This window comes from Rana temporaria, chromosome 13 (genome assembly GCF_905171775.1).
Source record: "Rana temporaria chromosome 13, aRanTem1.1, whole genome shotgun sequence".
Taxonomy (NCBI): Eukaryota; Metazoa; Chordata; class Amphibia; order Anura; family Ranidae; genus Rana; species Rana temporaria.
This window is the reverse complement of record NC_053501.1, coordinates 107,509,694-107,530,450: the sequence shown is the minus strand read 5'-3', so window position 1 is coordinate 107,530,450 and position 20,757 is coordinate 107,509,694. Positions and strand designations below refer to the sequence as shown.

At 43.5% G+C, this 20,757-nt stretch overlaps 1 protein-coding gene across 1 annotated transcript in view; it reads right to left on the bottom strand.

Annotated features, from left to right (window-relative positions):
- Positions 1-7,402, bottom strand: part of CRABP2 (cellular retinoic acid binding protein 2) — a 55,110-nt gene extending 47,708 nt beyond the window's left edge. The window contains exon 1 of the mRNA XM_040332172.1: positions 7,072-7,402. Within this exon, the coding sequence (XP_040188106.1) occupies positions 7,072-7,141 (70 nt within the window). The 5' untranslated portion in view covers positions 7,142-7,402. The remainder of the gene's footprint in view (positions 1-7,071) is intronic.
- Positions 7,403-20,757: the final 13,355 nt, after the last annotated feature.

Genomic DNA, 20,757 nt, shown 5'->3' with positions numbered 1-20,757 from the left:
GGCACAGCAGGTGTACATATCTGGGAACTCAGCACAGGGATGGTGGGAACCCCCCACAATGGGCACATCAGGTGTACAGACCTGGGAACTCAGCACAGGGATGGTGGGAACCCCTCAAAATGGGCACAGCAGATGTACAGACCGGGGGGGGGGGGGAACGACTCACATACTTTTCACCATATAGTGTACATCAACCTTTGTGATAAAGGAGCTTGCAATATAATGTTCTTCTCTCAGTAACGCAGATATGAGAGCCAGTTCAAGCCTTTTATCTGCTGACACAATCCATGTATTAGAATAATGTATCAGACATGGATCTCTTCATCTCTGTGTATTAGGAGAGCTTAGGACATATACTAATCCAACGAACATTACAAGGAAAAAAGTATCCATCTGATATCATAGGATGAGGCATCGTCTGTGTATTAGAAAGAAGTATAAGATTCAGCTTTCTCATTGTCTGTGTGTTAAAATAATGCATCAGACATTGATCTCTTCATCCCTGTGTATTAGGAGAGTTTAGGACATATACTAATCCAATGAATGTTACAAGGTATGAAGTATCAATCTGATATCTTAAGATGGCATATTGATCTAATCATCTGTGTATTAGGTCACAATATAGGAATGATCAATTTGATGTTAGGATGTATTAGAATAATGTATCAGACACGGATCTCTTCATCTCTGGGTATTAGGAGAGGTTATGACATATACTAATCCAATGAATGTTACAAGGAAATAAGTATTAATCTGATATCATAGGATGAGGCATCATCTGTGTATTAGAAAGAAGTATAAGATTCAACGTTTTCATAATGCATCAGACATTGATCTCTTCATCTCTGTGTATTAGGAGAGGTTAGGAGATATAGTAATCAAATGCACATTACACGGTATGAAGTATCAATCTGATATCTTAGGATGGGATATTGATCTAATCACCTGTGTATTAGGTCATAATATAATGTATGATCAATCTGATGTTAGAATGTATCTGTGTATCAGAATAATGTATCAGACATTGATCTCTTCATCTCTGTGTATTAGGAGAGGGTAGGATGCATATTAATCCAATGAATATTACATGGTTAATAATCAAGTCAATCTGATATGCTAGGACAAGGCATGGGGTATTGATCTGATTAATTGTGTATTAGCTCACAATATATGAACAATCTGATGTATCTGTGTAAAAGAATAATGTATCAGACATGGATCTCTTCATCTCTGGGTATTAGGAGAGGGTAGGACTTGTAATCGTTGGATTAATATATGGTAAAATGATCTCTTCATCTCTGGGTATTAGGAGAGGTTAGAACTTGTAATATTCATTGGATTAATATAAGGTAAAGGTATCTCTTCATCTCTGGGTATTAGGAGAGGTTAGAACTTGTAATATTCATTGGATTCATATAAGGTAAATGTATCTCTTCATCTCTGGGTATTATGAGAGGTTAGAACTTGTAATATTCGTTGGATTAATATATGGTAAAATGATCTCTTCATCTCTGGGTATTAGGAGAGGTTAGAACTTGTAATATTCATTGGATTCATATAAGGTAAAAAATATCTTTTCATTTCTGGGTATTAGGAGAGAGTAGAACTTGTAATATTCATTGGATTCATATAAGGTAAAAGTATATTTTCATCTCTGGGTATTAGGAGAGGGTAGGACTTGTAATATTCATTGGATTGATATAAGGTAAAATTATCTTTTCATCTCTGGGTATTAGGAGAGAGTAGGATGCATATTAATCCAATGATTATTACATGGTAAATAGTATCAATCTGATAGGCTAGGACAAGGCATGGGGTATTGATCTGATTGTCTGTGTATTAGTAAGAGGTATAGGATTCAATGTTCTCATTATCTAAGAATTAGGATAATGCATTAGACATAGAACTCTTCACCTCTGTGTATTAGGGGAGGGTAGGATCTATATTAATCCAATGAGTATTACAAAGCAGAAAGTATCACTCTAATATCCTAGAATGAGGCATGAGGCAATTGATCTGATTATCTGTGCATTAGGAAGATGTATAGGATTCAATGTTCTCATAATCTGTGTATTAGGATAATATATCAGACAAGGATTTCTTCATGTCTGTGTATTAGGAAAGGGGAGGACATAGCGCAATCTAATAATTATTACAAGATATGAAATGTCAATCTCATATCTAGGCATTGGATATTGATCTGATTATCTGTGTATTAGTTTACAATATATGAACGATCAATCAACCTGATTTTAGGAAGTATCTGTGTAAAATAATAATGTCTCAGACATGGATCTCTTCATCTCTGGGTACTAGGAGAAGGTAAGACCTGTAATATTCATTGGATTAATATAAGGAAAAGGTATCTCTTCATCTCTGGGTATTAGGAGAGGGTAGGACTTGTAGTATTCATTGGATTAATATAAGGTAAAGGTTTCTCTTCATCTCTGGGTACTAGGAGAGTCATCTCTGGGTACTAGGAGAAGGTAAGACTTGTAATATTCATTGGATTAATATAGGGTAAAGGTATCTCTTCATCTCTGGGTATTAGGAGAGGGTAAGACTTGTAATATTCATTGGATTAATAAAAGGTAAAGGTATCTTTTCATCTCTGGGTACTAGGAGAGTCATCTCTGGGTACTAGGAGAGTCATCTCTGGGTACTAGGAGAGTCATCTCTGGGTACTAGGAGAGTCATCTCTGGGTACTAGGAGAGTTATCTCTGGGTACTATGAGAAGGTAAGACTTGAAATATTCATTGGATTAATATAAGGTAAAAGGATCTCTTCATCTCTGGGTATTACTAGAGGGTAAGACGTGTCATATTCATTGTATTAATATAAGGTAAAGGTATCTCTTCATCTCTGGGTACTAGGAGAGTCATCTCTGGGTACTAGGAGAGTCATCTCTGGGTATTAGGAGAGGGTAGAACTTGTAATATTAATTGGATTATAATAAGGTAAAAGGATCTCTTCATCTCTGGGTACTAGGAGAGGTTAGGACTTATATTAATCCAATGAATATTACAAGGTAAAAGTATTAATCTAATATCATAGGATGTGGTGTGGGATATTGATCGGATCATCTTTGTATTAGGAAGGGGTGTAATGTTCTCATTATCTGTGTATTAGGATAAATATATCAGACATGGAGCTCTTCCTATCTGTAAACTGGGAGAGGATAGGACATATAATCCAATGAATACTACAAGATACCAAATATCAATCTGATATCAATACGTGGAATATTGATCTGATTATCTGTGTATTAGGAAGAGATGTAAGATTCAATGTTCTCATTATCTGTTTATTAGGATAATGTTTTGGACATGGATCTCCTAGACTGTGTATTAGTAGGGGGTAAGACATATAGAAGAATGAATATTACAATCTAATATCTGTGTATGGGATATTGCTCTGATAATCTGTGTATGGGATATTGATCTGATAATCTGTGTATGGGATATTGCTCTGATAATCTGTGTATGGGATATTGATCTGATAATCTGTGTATGGGATATTGATCTGATAATCTGTGTATGGGATATTGATCTGATAATCTGTGTATGGGATATTGATCTGATAATCTGTGTATGGGATATTGATCTGATTATCTGTATATGGGATATTGATCTGATAATCTGTGTATGGGATATTGATCTGATTATCTGTGTATGGGATATTGATCTGATAATCTGTGTATGGGATATTGATCTGATAATCTGTGTATGGGATATTGATCTGATAATCTGTGTGTGGGATATTGATCTGATAATCTGTGTATGGGATATTGCTCTGATAATCTGTGTATGGGATATTGATCTGATAATCTGTGTATGGGATATTGATCTGATTATCTGGGTATGGGATATTGATCTGATAATCTGTGTGTGGGATATTGATCTGATTATCTGGGTATGGGATATTGATCTGATAATCTGTGTGTGGGATATTGATCTGATAATCTGTGTGTGGGATATTGATCTGATTATCTGTGTATGGGATATTGATCTGATAATCTGTGTATGGGATATTGATCTGATAATCTGTGTATTAGGATAATGTATCAGACATGGTGGATCTCTCCATATCTGTATATTAGGAGGGGGGTAGGACATACCATAATCCAATGAATATTACAAGACATAAAATATCAATTTGATATCATAGGATGTGTCATTGGATATTGATCTGATCATCTGTAAATTGGGGCAAGGTATAAGCATATATGAATCTGAGACCTGTATATTAGGGCACAATACATGAATGATCAATCTGATGTTAGGATGAAGAGTGGGATATTGATCCAATCCTTTGTGCAAAGGGAGCCACTTCAGACCTTTGCGGTCCACCGCGGCGCATGACCGTACCGTATTTCACGCGCTATCACGCATTGCGTCATGGCAGCCGATTCACATTGTGCTGGCAGCCAGCGCATGGCAGTGTAAAGAAACCCGGACCTGCTGCAGGTCTAAATAAATGAAACCGCATCACAAATGACCGAGCGTTACTGTGCGCTGCGGTCAATGTATAGATTTAAAGACCCCCTTAGGACAAGATGTCAGATATAAATTATGTGCATTAGAGTGCAATAGAGACGTCTAATGTCTTTGTATTACCATACGGAGATGAAAAAAAATCAATGTATCAGAACACGTAAGGAGATTTTTTTTGGTCTGTGCCGAATAGAACTCTTTGATGTAAATCCTTCTATATTATGATGAGTCGTATTATGACAAGAGAGCTTGGTATCTGTATTAGGTCCAGTCTTGGTATCCATACCAGGACCAGTCTTGGTATCTGTATTAGGACGAGTCTTGGGATCTGTATTAGGACGAGTCTTGGTATCTGTATTAGGACCAGTCTTGGTATCCATACCAGGACCAGTCTTGGTATCTGTATTAGGACGAGTCTTGGGATCTGTATAAAGACGAGTCTTGGGATCTGTATTAGGACCAGTCTTGGTATCCATACCAGGACCAGTCTTGGTATCTGTATTAGGACCAGTTTTGGAATTAGTACTAGACTGGTCTTCATATCTGTACTAGGTCCAGTCTTGTTTTCAGTATTAGGATGGGTCTTGGTGTCTGTACTAGGTCTGGTCTTGGTATCTGCATTAGAACTGGTCTTGAAAGCCGTACTAGGATCAGTCTTCAAATCAGTACTAGGACCAGTCTTGGTATTCATACCAGGACCAGCCTTGGTATCTGTTTTAGGATGGGTCTTGGTATCTGTATCAGGACCAGTACTGATATCTATATTAGTACAGGTCTTCATATTACTATGAGGAACATTTTTGTATCATTCTTGGTGTCTGTATTAGGACAGGTTTAAATATCTGTCTTGGTATCTGTATTGGGGTGGGTCTTGGAATCTGTATTAGGATGGGTCTTGGTGTCTGTACTAGGTATGGTCTTGGTATCTGCATTAGAACTAGTCTTGAAATCAGTACCAAGACCAGTCTTGAATTTAGTACTAGGACCAGTCTTGGTATTCTTGGTATCTGTATTAGGACGGGTTTATAAATCTGTACTAGGACCAGTCTTGGTATCTGTATTAGGATGGGTCTTGGAATCTGTATCAGGACCAGTACTGATATCTATATTAGTACAGGTCTTCATATTAGTATCAATCTTTGTACCTGTATTAGGACAGGTTTTGATATCTGTACTAGGACCAATCTTGGTATCCGTACCAGGACCAGTCTTGGTGTCTGTATTAGGACGGGTTTTGGTATCTGTACCAGTATCTGGACCAGTACTGATACTAATATGAAGACCCGTCCTAATATAGATATTAGGATCAGTCTTTGTATCTGTATTAGAACCGGTCTTGGTATCTGTACTAGGACCAGTCTTGGTATCTGTATCAGGACGGGTCCAGGTATTTGTACTAGGACTGGTCCTGGTATCTGTATTAGGATCAGTCTTGGTATCTGTATTAGAACCAGTCTTGGTATCTGTACTAGAACGAGTCTTGATATCCATATAAGCACCAGTCTTGGTATCCATATAAGCACCAGTCTTGGTATCTGTACTAGAACCGGTCTTGGTATCTGTACTAGGACCAGTCATAGTATCAGTATTAGGATCGGTCTTGGTATTTGAATTAGAACCGGTCTCGGTATCTGTATTAAGACCAGTCTTGGCATCTGTATTAAGACCAGTCTTGGTATCTGTATTAGGACAAATAAAAATGATCTAATATGTAGAAATCTATCGATATTCTTGTTTTAGAACAAGATATTTGTGTAGTAGATCACGTCCCCCCTGTATATCACGTCTCCTTTGTATATCACGTCTCCCTTGTATATCACGTCCCCCCTGTATATCACGTCTCATTTGTATATCACGTCCCCCCTGTATATCACGTCCCCCCTGTATATCACGTCTCATTTGTATATCACGTCCCCCCTGTATATCACGTCCCCCCTGTATATCACGTCTCCCTTGTATATCACATCTCCCCTGTATATCACGTCCCCCCTGTATATCACATCTCCCCTGTATATCACGTCCCCCCTGAATATCACGTCCCCCCTGTATATCACGTCCCCCCTGTATATCACGTCTCCCTTGTATATCACGTCCCCCCTGTATATCACGTCTCCCCTGTATATCACGTCCCCCCTGTATATCACGTCCCCCCTGTATATCATGTCTCCCTTGTATATCACGTCCCCCCTGTATATCACGTCCCCCCTGTATATCATGTCTCCCTTGTATATCACGTCCCCCCTGTATATCACGTCCCCCCTGTATATCACGTCCCCCCTGTATATCATGTCTCCCTTGTATATCACGTCCCCCCTGTATATCACGTCCCCCCTGTATATCACGTCTCCCCTGTATATCATGTCTCCCTTGATATCTATTAGAAAGAAATACAAATAAATTGATATCTGCCTATCATCCTCCAGGTCTATATTAGGACTAGGAGGTAAATTTAATAAATTACAGACTTGGATTATGGATCATCACGCCCGACCCGAAAACCTAAAGCTGCCCTAGGCTAACTCGGCACACAATAAGCAGCGAGGAAGACGTATCGCCGGTACGTGCGCTCTCACTCACCCAACGCCTTCAGGAGCTCCTCGAAATTTTCAGAATATTTCATCTTCCAGTTCCCGGAGAAGTTGGGCATCTTTGGGTTAAGTCGGAGGACCAGACGACGAGGAGGAAAAGAAGACGGAGGTATTCTGCACGCAAAAAAAAACGAGAGATCACGCCCGGGGCTCAGTCACCTTTCTGCAATTTTCAGATGGAATAATAAAAAAAAAAAAAAAGGTTGATGAGATCAGCAGGAGTCTAAACGTGTCAGTCTGGGATATCCTCTTTGTACAACGGTGGCTCCCTGAGTCAGCCTGCCTGCCCAATCTCTGCAGGTTCAACAAATGCGATCCACAGCATGCTGCTGTCTATATATACTCACCCCCCCCTCCTCCTCCTCCTAGATCTCATACTTCCCTCTGCCATTCACACCCCCCACCCTCCCCACCGCGATTCTGTGCTTCCCCTGGGAGGAGCAACACAACAAAACCTTCACCAGTCCCACCTGGTGGCTTTATCTTACATACCACCACCTACTTAGAAAGTAAAACAAAAGGCAAAAAAAGAAAAACTGTTTAACTTAAGCTGAAAATTAACTCACTGTAAAAGATTAAGCCGAGCTGACAGCTGCCCAATTTTTTACATCTATGGATGACGCCGGTGGTGGCCAACGAAAGGACCAAGGGTCATATTCTCAAACAAGTTACGCCGGTGTATCTACTGACACACCGGCGTAAATCGAATTTCCCGCCGGCGTATCATTGTTTTGTATTCACAAAACAAGATACGCCGGATTTAGGCTAGGATCCGACTGGTGTAAGTCACTTACACTGTCGGATCCTAAATGTAATTCGCCGCCGGCCGCTAGATGGCGTTTACGTTCAGGTCTCATTTGTTTATGCAAATGAGCCTGATACGCCGATTCCCGAACGAAAAATCGCGTCGCGTAACCGTCGCTTACGTCGTTTGCGTAAGCGTAAGGTTACCCCTGCTATATGAGGGGTAACCTTACGCCAGTCCCACGTATGCCATGTTAAGTATGGCGTCGGGTCCGCGTCGTCTTTTCCCGTCGGGTACGTCGTTTTACTAAGTCGTTCTTGAATACGACTTTACATCAATGGCGCACACGTCGGCATCATTGACGTTTTCCGTCGAGAACTGGAGCATGCGCACTGGGCTATTTTAAGCGCAGTTCAAACGGCACGGGGGCGCGCTTAATTTAAATACAAGCCGCCCCCTTGGAATTACGCCGGGATACGCCGGGCCAATTACACTACGCCGCCCCAAACTACGGAGCAAGTGTTTGGGGAATACAGCACTTGCTCCTGTAAGTTGGGGCGGCGTAGTGTAAATGGCTTACGCGCCGCCGCCGCAGAAACTACAGGAATCTGGCCCTATGTGGACAGGACGGACAAGTGTCTGCCGGGTTTTGCGCCCTTAAAATAAGCTGCGTCTTAATCCTTCCCTTCTTCGCTTTGCATAGGGAAAAAGTTGGCAGTGCTGAGCATTTGCAGTTACAGCGAACAGGCAGGTCTAGGGGGAGGATGTGTGGCCCTTGGGTTCCTTCATCCCCTGCCTTGGCGGGTCTATTTTCTGGAGGGACCTTCACCTAGTACTCATTAGTTGGCATCCGTTGACCATAAGGAGCAGGGTCCACTGGCATGGGTATCCGCAGAATGCGCTTCGGCAGTGGCAATACGCAGTCACATTTAACTCTTTCTTTGACCGCTAGCGGCCGAATAGCGCAGCTAAAACGCTGGTAAAGCGCCGTTTTTTACCGATAACGCGGCCAGCTGGCAGTGTGAAATAGCTCTTGAGATAATTCAGCTTCACTCCATGCCCATAAAAATATATAGTAGAGAGAATATACAGACCCCCCCCCCTTCAGCACAGATGGACCCCCCTTCAGCACAGACCCCCCAATCTGCACAGACCCCCCCTTCAGCACAGATGGAGCCCCCCTTTAAGGCCCCATACACACGAGAGGATTTATCCGCGGATACCGTCCAGCGGACCGTATCCGCGGATAAATCCTCTCGAGGATTTGCGCGGATTTCCATCCGATGGAGTGTACTCACCATCGAATCGAAATCCGCGCCGAAATCCTCTGGCGATGACGTGTCGCGCCGTCGCCGCGATGATGACGCGGCGACGTGCGCGACGCAGTCAGATAAGGAATTCCACGCATGCGTCGAATCATTACGACGCATGCGGGGGATCCCCTCGGATGGATCGATCCGGTGAGTCTGTACAGACCAGCGGATCGATCCGTGGGATCCAATTCCAGCGGATAGATTTGTTGGCATGTCAACAAATTTTTATCTGCTGGAATTCGGAAATATCCGCGGATAAAGATCCGCTGGAGCATACACACCAGGGGATCCATCCGCTGAAAACGATCCGCTGAGATTTTTCAGCGGATGGATCCTCTCGTGTGTATGGGGCCTAACACATACCCCCTCTTCAGCACAGATGGACCCCCCCCATTCAGCACAACCCCCCCTTCAGCACATACGGACCCTCCCACTGTGTACACATAAAAGCTGGAGGGGGAGGCGGCTTCACTCTACTCGCTGTGCCTGTATGACATCCGGCCCGGGACCGCTCAGAGAGAAGGGGATGGTTGGTCAGGTGCAGTGGTGTCACCACGCACCAGATCCCCCCCCCCCCCCCTTGCAATGCCACGGCCAGCAGCTCGCCTTTTCCTCCCTGTTCTAACCTGCCTGTCACCGCGGCACTGTCACTGCTTCAGTCGCGGAGGGGTGTCTTCACTCTTCAACATCTTCTCGATTCCAGGGGGGTCAATTGCCCCCCCCCCCTTGCCCTATGGAGCGGACACCCATGTCCACTGGGTCTTTTGGCTAGCTGGACCTAAGTGTGGTTTGCCCCTGTATTAGGATGGGTCTTGTTATCTGTTTTAGGAATGGTCTAGGTATCTGTATCAGGACCAGTACTGATATCTATATTAGTACAGGTCTTCATATTAGTATTAGGACCAATCTTTGTATTTGTATTGGAACCGGTCTTGGTATCTGTACTGGGACCAATCTTGGTATCCGTACCAGGACCAGTCTTGGTATCTGTATTAGGACAGGGTTAAATATCTGTACTAGGACTGGTCTTGGTATCCTTATCAGGACCGGTTTTGCTATCTGTTGGCCAGATTCACATAGAATTACGTTGCTCCATGGCAGCGTAATGTATGTGATTTACGTTACACCGCCGCAGGTTTACAGCGTAAGTGCCTGATTCTCAGAACTCTTACCTGTAAACTTGCGGCGGTGTATCGTAAATGCGCTCGGCGCAAGCCCGCCAAATTCAAATGGGGCGGGCACCATTTAAATTAGGCGCGTTCCCGCGCCGAACGTACTGCGCATGCTCCGTCGGGTAAATTACCCGACGTGCATTGCGCTAAATGACATCGCACGGACGTCATTTGTTTTGACGTTAACGTAAATGGCGTCCAGCGCCATTCACAGACGACTTACGCAAACAACGTTGTGTTTTAAATTTCAACGCGGGAACAACGGCCATACTTAACATGGCTTAGGACAACTAGGGCTCAGCCCTAATTTTACGCGGCGTAACTCGACGGAAACAACGTAAAGTTAGATCGACGGGCAGCGCGGACGTTCGGGAATCGCCGTAACTATTCATTTGCATATTCTACGCCGACCGCAATAGCCTCGCCACCTAGCGGCCGGCCTAGAATTGCATCCTTAAGATCCGACAGTGTAATTCCATTGAATCTCAGCCGGTTCAGCAGGAACCTGCCGAGATTCAAACCATTCAAACCATTAATGGGCAGGCTGAATGTACCAAGTTGATCGATCGATCAACTTGGGTATCACCAGGCTGCCAGATCCTCTTGCAATTATCACTAGCTGCTGCTATAGCCACTTGTGATAATCACTGTCTTCTCCGGCAACCCCCCCCCCCCCCCCACTGGGAGAAGTCAATAGCCCAGCAGAGGGCTTCCCACATCAACACTGGCTGTGTTGATAGGGGAATCAAGCAAATTTCTTTCCTGCAACTTGTGGTTGCAGAAAAAAAAATTACTCCGTGTATGGCCAGCCTAAGTCCACTTTTGTGTGTGTGTGTTCACATACACTTTTTTGGTTCACTTTCGTTTTTTGCGCACCGCGGGCTCTAAAAGAAAAAGCAAATACAGTGAACAGGCAGGTGGCAGCAGTGTTCCGATCATTCTTAAAGGGGAGTTCCAGCCTTTTTTTAAGTTTATTAAAAGTCAGCAGCTACAAAAAGTGAAGCTGCTGGCTTTTAATTAACAGACACTTACCTGCTCCACGGCTCCAGCGACGCGCCAGCCGGGGCTCCGCTCCTCGACCCCCCTCGCCGACCGGCATCTTCATTCCTAGTGTGGGCACCCGGCAGTGACAGCTTTCGGCTTCACGGCGGGGCACCCACTGCGCATGCGCGGACGGCACTGCGCATGCGCGAGCGGCGCGGCGCCATCCGATTGGACAGGCGCTCGCCTACAGGGAGGGGCTGCAAAAAGGCGATTAAGCTAATCGCCTTTCCAGCCCCTCGGCGGAAGGAGGAAGTGGGACAGGAAGTCCCCTTCTCCTGAAGCCCCCACTCCCCCCCCCAAAAAAAATTACATGCCAAATGTGGCATGTAAGGGGGCAAGGAGTGGGTTAAGCGGAAGTTCCATTTTTAGGTGGAACTCCGCTTTAACTCCTTGGCGCTAGCATACATGCGGTCTCTCAGTGGGTGGGCCTTAATGCCAAGCGGCAGGGCCGTCTTAATAGCATCATGGGCCCCTGGGCAAAGTAATGCTCTGGTGCCCCTACAATGATGACAGTGCAGGTAAACAGACATCAAGTAGGTAGGAGGCAGACTGCCTCCCCTGTGTAACCATCACTCTGACACGATCAGTTTTTTAACCGATGGTGTGTAGGCACGACTGACCATCAGTCAGCTTCATCGGATGAAAACGGTCCTTCAGACCGTTCTTATCGGATGGACCGATCATGTGTACAGGGCTTTAGGGTTACAGAAAGGGTTAGTGTTGGGGTTACAAAGAGGGTTAGTGTTAGTGTTAGGGTTACAGAGAGGGTTAATGTTACAGAGAGGGCTAGTGTTGGTGTTACATGATTGATGGTTAGTGTGAGGGTTACATTTACATTTAGTGTTAGGCCGCGTACACACGATCGGTCCAAACCGATGAAAACGGACTGAAGTTCAGTTTCATTGGTCCAAACCGCCCGTGTGTACGGCCCATCGGTCTGTTGTCCTCCAGTCCAAAAAAAGAGAACTTGCTTTAAAATCGAACCGATGGACGGCTGACCGATAGGTCCAAACCGATGGTTAGTACGCAAAAGCATTGGTTCAAAACCCGCGCATGCTCAGAATCAAGTCGACGCATGCATGGAAGCATTGAACTTCGTTTTTTTTCAGCACGTCGTGTGTTTTACGTCACCGCGTTCTGACCCGATCGGTTTTGTAAACGATGGTGTGTACGCACATCAGACCATCAGTCTGCTTCAGCGGTGAACCGATGAAAACGGTCCGTCGGACCATTGTCATCGGATGGACTGATCGTGTGTACGCGGCCTTAGGGTTACAGGGAGGTTACTGAGGTTACATGAATGGTTAGTTTTAAGTACACAGGGAGGAATAGGGTTACAGGGTGGGTTAGTTCTGTGTTTGAAGGAAGGGTTAGATTTAGAATTACGGGGAGGGTTAGCATGAGGGCTACAGGGAGGGTTAGTATGAGGCTTATGAGGAGGTTAGTACTAGGGTTACAGTACATAGAGGGGTTGCTAAGATAGGGCCCTAGAATAGGGAATCACCCTTTATCATGGGCTTCTCTTCAATTTACATTGGAGAAGAAAACCTAGGCCCGGATTCACAAAGCACTTATCTACAGATACGCCGCGTAAGTGCAAATATGCGCCGTCGTATCTATGCGCCGGACTCTGAAAACAAGATATGCCTGAAAATAGGCTTCAACCGACCGACGTAACTCTCCTACGCCAGCGTATCGTGGCTGCATATTTACGCTGGACGTAGGTGGCGCTCCCATTGATTTCCTATTCAAATATGGAAATGAAGGAGATACGTAGTTTCACGAACGTACTCGCGACCGGCGCATAATATACGCGGTTTGTGTAAGTCGTACGTCCGGCGTAAAGTTATTCCCCATAGATGAGGCGCAACCCATGCAAAGGTATGGACCAGGGAACACAAGCTGTCGTATCTTATGTCGTTTACGTTGTACGTGAATATGACTAGGCGTAGGTTACGTTAACGTCATAGGCAGTGATCCGTCGTATCTTAGGGAGTAGTTCCGACGTGATCCTGAGCATGCGCACTGGGTTGCGTCCACGGGACAGCGCATGCGCCGTTCATTATATGTATCTGTCTGAGACCCAACCCATCATTTGCATGGGGTCACGCCTCATTAGCATGGCTCACGCCCACTTCCACTTACGACGAATTACGCCTAAGAAACCCAGCACAGATTGGGCAGCACTGGCTTTGTGAATCCAGTGCTTGCCTCTCTGCGCTACGTCGGCGTAGCATAAAGAAGATACGCTACGGCGGCATAAATATGCGCCGATGTATGTGAATCCGGGCCATAGACTTCTCTGACTTGACCAATGACTGGGGCAAGACAGTAAAGCAGAGAACTCCATTGAAGGTCTCTCACTCTTGGAGCCAGGGCCGATCCGCCCTATAGGCTTACTATGCAAGCCGCTTAGGGCCCCGCAAAGCTGCGGAGGGCCCCCCAAATTACTAGAGGCCCCGCCTGGTGAGAAGTCACCTCGCTTCTCAACTCGCTGGCTGCATGGGAGAAGAGGTAAGAAGTCAGCACCCCCCGCTTCTCACTTTAATGTGACATGTGACAACTTTAATGTGACATGTCATTTTGCTTAGGGCCCCAGTGAGGTCAGGATCGGCACTGCTTGGAGCCCCAGTAGAAACAGGAAGCCGGTAGGTGACACAACCCAGTATCAATTTCTGGCAGACTGAACTTTTAAACGTACCCGATCTTTAATGGAACCTTTCTGTCATGACCCCTGAAGGGTTAATGTGAAGTGTAGGCAGTGGGGGGTAATTTGCCATAATCCACCAAAAAATATTATTGCCAGCGCGACTGAACCTTATCGGAGTCAAAGGATGCCGTATAAATACTTGAGGCACTTTCAGTGTCTGTGGCAGGATCAGAGCGCAATGTGTGAGGAGGATGGAGTGCTGCCCAGGCATGTCTCCGGGGATAAGAACATGTGTACACTGCTGTCATATGGGGGCGAACTGTTCCCAATAGTCACACAAACTGTCAAACTTAATCCCCTTTTATAAACCACTACAAGCAGGAAATCATTCCAAACACATTAGCTGACGTCTTTCATCCAAGACTAATTTTCTTTATTATTTTTTCTGTTAATGGAGATGAAAGAGAAACTTCAGCCAACAAGTAAAGGCGACCCGTGTGCTGCTAATGCTGGCCAGGAAGCACCGCAGCTGTGCGTAAGTAAAAAAATAAAGTACACTCAGTGCCGTCTTTATTATGGACATCTGGCTAGTACCAATTAAAAACCCACTTTTGCATTTGGTATGGATTTGTCTGGATTAGCCAATCTCAATCAGGGTTCTGTAGAATCATATAGCTGGATTCAGAGAAAGTTAGGCCGGCGTATCAGTAGATACGCCGTCATAACTCTGAATCTACGCCGTCGTAAATTTAAGCGTATTCTGGAAACCAGATACGCGTAAATTAGGCTAAGATACGAGCGGCGTAAGTCTCCTACGCCGTCGTATCTTAGGGTGCATATTTACGCTGGCCGCTAGGTGGCGCTTCAGTTGAGTTTGGCGTAGAATATGCAAATGAGCTAGATACGCCGATTCAGAAACGTACGTGCGCCTTGTGCATTTTTTTACGTCGTTTAAGTAAGGCTTTTTCCGGCGTAAAGTTAGTCGAACAAATAGCTGGCCTAGCCAATGGCCATCGTTCCCGCGTCGAAATTTGAAAATGTTACGTCGTTTGCGTAATTCGTCCGTGAATGGGGCTGGACGTAATTTACGTTCACGTCGAAACCAATACGTCCTTGCGGCGTACTTTGGAGCAATGCACACTGGAATATGTCCACGGACGGCGCATGCGCCGTTCGTTAAAAACGTCAATCACGTTGAGTCACCAGTCATTAACATAAAACACGTCCCCCTGTTCCACATTTGAATTAGGCGCGCTTAGGCCGGCCCATTTACGCTACGCCCCCGTAACTTAGGAGGCAAGTGCTTTGTAAATACAGCACTTGCCTCTCTGACTTACGGAGGCATAGCGTATATGCGATACGCTACGCCGCCTGAAAATTAAGCCAGTCTTTCTGAATCTGGCTAATAGAGTTCCTTCAGAGGTTGGTAGGGGTTCCTTGAGTTGTGACGGATTGACTTACCATTTGATGGTGCCTACATAGTTCCATGGCCAATGCCACTTATGCCTCGTACACACAGCCGGACTTTCCAAGGAAAAAGTCAGATGGGCTTTTTTTCTCTGAAAATCCGGCCGTGTGTGGCCTCCGTCAGACTTTTTTTGTCGGAAGTCCGAGGGACCTTAGATAGAGAACATGTTCTCTTTATTTCCGTCAGACTTCCGACAGACTCATGGCGGACTTTTGCACGGTCAAAAGTCAGACCGTTTAGAGGAACCAACAGCATGACATCAATGGTCTTTTTTAGCCTTCCGTAAGAGTAGCACTATGATCACCACTGTAAGACGGGCATTCTTCTCACTACCAACTGTCATGTTATTTTTACCACTGACTTCCGATAATTTGGTTTTAGCTGAGGTACCTTGAATCCTGAACATTATTTCATGGGTTATAATGTTGAGAAAGACTGATCTTGATGCTGGGAATGCTTGTTGGATAATATAGTCTACGGTGACCCCAGAGGAGTAGGGAATGCCTTCATATATGTTGTTCACACATTTTCAGCAAAGGATGTGTGACTGTGAACAGCATATCTGAAAGGATTCTATACTCCTCTGGGGCAACCATGGACCATATTACCCAACAAGCATTCCCAGAATCTAGATCAGCCTTTCTCAACCTTCTAACCCCAGAGGAACCCATGAAAAACATTTTGGGTCTCAAAGAACCTTCACATCACCTTAAGACCATTTTGTGATTTTAGCTGAGGTTCATTGAGACCTGAAAATTATTTTATGGGTTCCTCTGGGGTTAAAAGGTTGAGAAAGACTGACCTAGATAATGGGAATGCTTGTTGGGTAATATGGCCCATGGTTAGCCCAGAGTATGGAATCCTTTTAGATATGCTGTTCTAGATGCTGAGAATGCTCATTGGGTACTTTGGTTCATGGTGTCCCCAGAGGTGTATGGAATCCCTTCACATATGTTGTTCACAAATTTTCAGCAAGGATGCGTGAACAACATATCTGAAGGGATTACATACTCCTCTAGGGTCACCATGGGCCAAAGTACCCATTGAGCATTCTCAGAATCTAGATCAGCCTTTCACAACCTTCTGACCCAAGAGGAATCCATGAAAACTATTTTGGGTCTCAAGGAACCTTCACACCACCCTAAGGCCATTTTGTGACCCTAACATCTCCATGTTCCCAGCAGAAACACAGACTTTTCATGCCCATAAACCATGAAAAAATGGCAGATCTCAAGGAACCTCTACACCCCCCAAGGCCATTTTGTAACCCTACTATCTCCATTGTCCCTCAATGCCATTTTGTGATTTTAGCTGAGGTTCCTTGAGACCTTAAAATGATTTTATGGGTTCCTCTGGGGTTAACAGGTTGAGAAAGGCTGACCTAGATAATGTGAAATGCTCATTGGGTAATTTGGTCCATAGTGACCCCAGAGGTGTATGGAATCCCTTCACATATGTTGTTCACACATTTTTAGCAATGATGCGTGAACAACATATCTGAAGGGATCCCTCTGGGGTCACCATGGATCAAAGTACCCAATGAGCAATTTCAGCATCTAGATCAGCCTTCTGACCCCAGAGGAATCAATGAAAACAACTTTCGGTCTTAAGGAACCTCCACACCATCGTAAGGCCATTTTGTGACCCTACTATCTCCATTGTCCCTCAAGGCCATTTTGTGATTTTAGCTGAGGTTCCTTGAGACCTGAAAATTATTTTATGGGTTCCTCTGGGGTTAAAAGTCTAAGGAAACAATTTTTGGTCTCAATGAACCCTAAGGCCATTTTCTGACCCTAACATCTCCATGTTCCCAGCAGAAACACAGTCTTGTCATGCCCAGAACCAATAAAAACATTTCAGGTCTCAAGAAACCTCCATACCACCCTAAGACCATTTTGTGACCCTACTATCTCCATTGTCCCATTTTAGTGAGTCAGCTGTAGGGGTGCAACGGATCACAGTTGATCCGTGATCCGAACGGGTCACCCCCTTCAAATCGGAACACACTGTGATCCGCGGATTACCACGGCTCCGGAGCTAGGCCGAAGCCGCGGCCTTTCCTATTGTTATGGCCGCGGCTTGGGCCTACCTCCGGAGCCGCGACCATAACGCTAGGAAAGGCCGCGGCTTCAGCCTAGCTCCGGAGCTGCGGCCATCTTGGTACACCCGGCGGCGGCCCTCCTCTGTTTAAACCCACAGAGTAGGAGCCCTCACTCATGGGACACACCGCTCGGGGAGTGTCTGTACTACCTGAGGGGGGGTGTCTTGCCCGAGTGGGGGGGAGTGTCTGTCGGTACTACCTGGAGGGGTGGGTCTCTGTACTGAGAGGAGGGGGGGTCACTGTACTGAGAGGAGGGGGGCACTGTACTGAGAGGAGGGGGGGTCACTGTACTGAGGAGGGGGGTCTCTGTACTGAGAGGAGGGGGGGTGTCTGCACCGAAGGGGTAGGTACTATAGTTGGTGGGGGGGGTTACATTGGGGGGGGGGAGATGTGGATATTCCTGTGGGGGGGGGAGATGTGGATATTCCAGTGTGGGGGGGAGATGTGGATATTACAGTGGGGGAGAATTATTTTTTTATTTTGCCGATCCGAAAAATGATCCGATCCGTGACTCCTGATCCGAGGAACGATCCGAACCGTGAGTTTTTTGATCCGTTGCACCCCTAGTCAGCTGTAGCTCATTTTTCTACGTGTTAGAATGAAAGGAACCCAATGTGGTCGGCTGTTGTTGGCTATCCTCTTCAAAGTCCCATGTGTTCAGAGATAACTTCCTGACATCTTAAACAAGTCTCTCTATTACCCTCTGACCTCTCCTATTAATGAGGTATATCCGTCCAAAGAACCCGGAGGTCAGAAGTCTCAGAGACTAACCAACCACCACATCTGTCACCAGTAATCATTCCTCGGCCAAAATCACATAGATCACACCTCTATCTGTAGTCTAGTATTTGGTCTATTTATACATTTGGATTCACACATTTTCCAGCTGAATCCAATTACCAAAATGTGTAAATCCTGGGTGGAACATTTTAAAAATAGACCCCTAAAGTGTGTCTAATGCCAAAATCTTTTTTTTTTTTTTAGTTTTGGATGTTAAAAGGTGATAGAACCCTTGTCAGGTTTGTATTGCTGTCTGTCTCACAAAGCAAACGTATCGTCTGGAGTTGTCACCAGGATTGAAAGTGATGGGAAATCCAAAAGTTTTGTTGCCACCAGAAAACAATTATAGGAGAAATCTTCTAATGGGAGCACGCTTGTTCCACTGACAACTGTCTAAAGCCTCGTACACATGATCCAAATTCATGGCCATAATTGTCTGATGGATGTGTTGTGTTGGATAATCCGACCTTGTGTATGCTCCATCAGACAATTGTTGGCTGAATTAACGACAAATGTTGGCTGTTCATGCTCACCAATTGTTGGGCAATAAATCTGTTACGTCGGTTTATCCGATCGTCCAAATAAAATCATAAGTGCAAACACGCATGGTCGGAACCAATGCTAAAGATCAGACAACAATAGCAGAAGTTGATCAAAGGGTGGCGGTAAAGAGCTGAAAAAACACGAGGTTTGGTGAATGTTGGCTGAAAATGTTGTGCCGTGTGTATGCAGAACAAGTTCACGGCCAATGCCCTTCGGACCGAAATCCACGGAAAAGTCCGCTGGAAGTCCGATCGTGTGTTTGAGGCATAAGAAGAAAATCACTTTCAGCTGGATGCACACTAGTAGAATTTTGTTAGAAATTTTTCATTTTTTTTCCCGATAGACTACAAAAACTGATTCAAAGTTGGGATTGTGCTAAAAAAAAAAGATTGTAGAAATTACAGTGGAGAAAGTGAAACCAAAAGGTGTTGGGGTCAGATGTGAATTTTAGAAAAAATGCTGGTACCTTAAACATTAGATATTACATTATAAAAACTGGATATTACAATTTATCCATACATCAACAAATATATTGCTAATACTTGGTAAAAAAAAATGGTAAACTTTGGAGTAAAATTGGCACAAAAATTGGAGAATTGGTAAAGAAAAAATGGTGAATTTAGGAAAATTTGGGTACCTTAACTATTAGATACTACGTTATAAAAAGTGGACATTACAATTTATTCTTACCTTAAATACATATATAATAAATAGTTTATTGAATTGGTGAAAAAAATTGCTAAAATTTGGGGTAAAATTGGTATAACAACTGGAGAATTGGTATAAAAAAAAAACTCTGGATTTTCTGGTTCTCAAGGTCAAATATTCATCAACTTTTTTGGGGGAATTAAGAAAAATTCTGGTATCGTAGCCATTAGATATTATATTATAAAAAATGGACATTACAATTTATTCTTACCTTAAATACATATATAATAAATAGTCCATTGAATTGGTGAAAAAATGTACTAAATTTGGAGTAAAATTGGTATAACAATTGGTAAAAAAAGAAACTCTGGTTCTCAGAGTCAAGTTTCACCAACTTTTTTAGAGAATTAAGGAAAAAATCCGGTACCTTAACCATTAGATATTACATTATAAAAAGTGGACATTACAATTTATTCTTGCCTTAAATACGTATATAATAAATAGTTTATTGAATTGGTGAAAAAAAATTGCTAAAATTTGGAGTAAAATTGGTTTAACAATTGGAGAATTGGTAAAAAAAAATAAAAAAACTCTGGATTTTCTGGTTCTCAAGGTCAAATATTCATCAACTTTTTTGGGGGAATTAAGAAAAATTCTAGTACCGTAGCCATTAGATATTGTATTATAAAAATTGGACATTACAATTTATTCTTACATATGATAAATATATTAAACAAGTTCTTTAAATTGGTTAAAAAAAAGGTAAAATTATAAAAAAAAATGGAAAATTGGAAAAAATTAATACATATATAATAAATAGTCATATAACAAAAAATGGGGGGGGGGGAGAAGTGTATCACATGCAGGAAAATAATATAATAAATAGTCCATTTAATTGGTGAAAAAATTTACTAAATTTGGAGAAAAATTGGTATAACAATTGGAGAATTGGTAAAAAGAAACTCTGGTTCTCAAAGTCAAGTGTCACCAACTTTTTTAGAGAATTAAGGAAAAAATCCAGTACCTTAACCATTAGATATCACATTATAAAAATTGGACATTACAATTTATTATTACATAAAATACATATATAATATAAAATATAATAAATAGTCCAATCAATTGGTAAAAAAATTAACTAAATTTGGAGTAAAATTTGTATAATTTTAAAAAAATCTGTTTCTCAGAGTCAAGCGTCACCAACTTTTTTA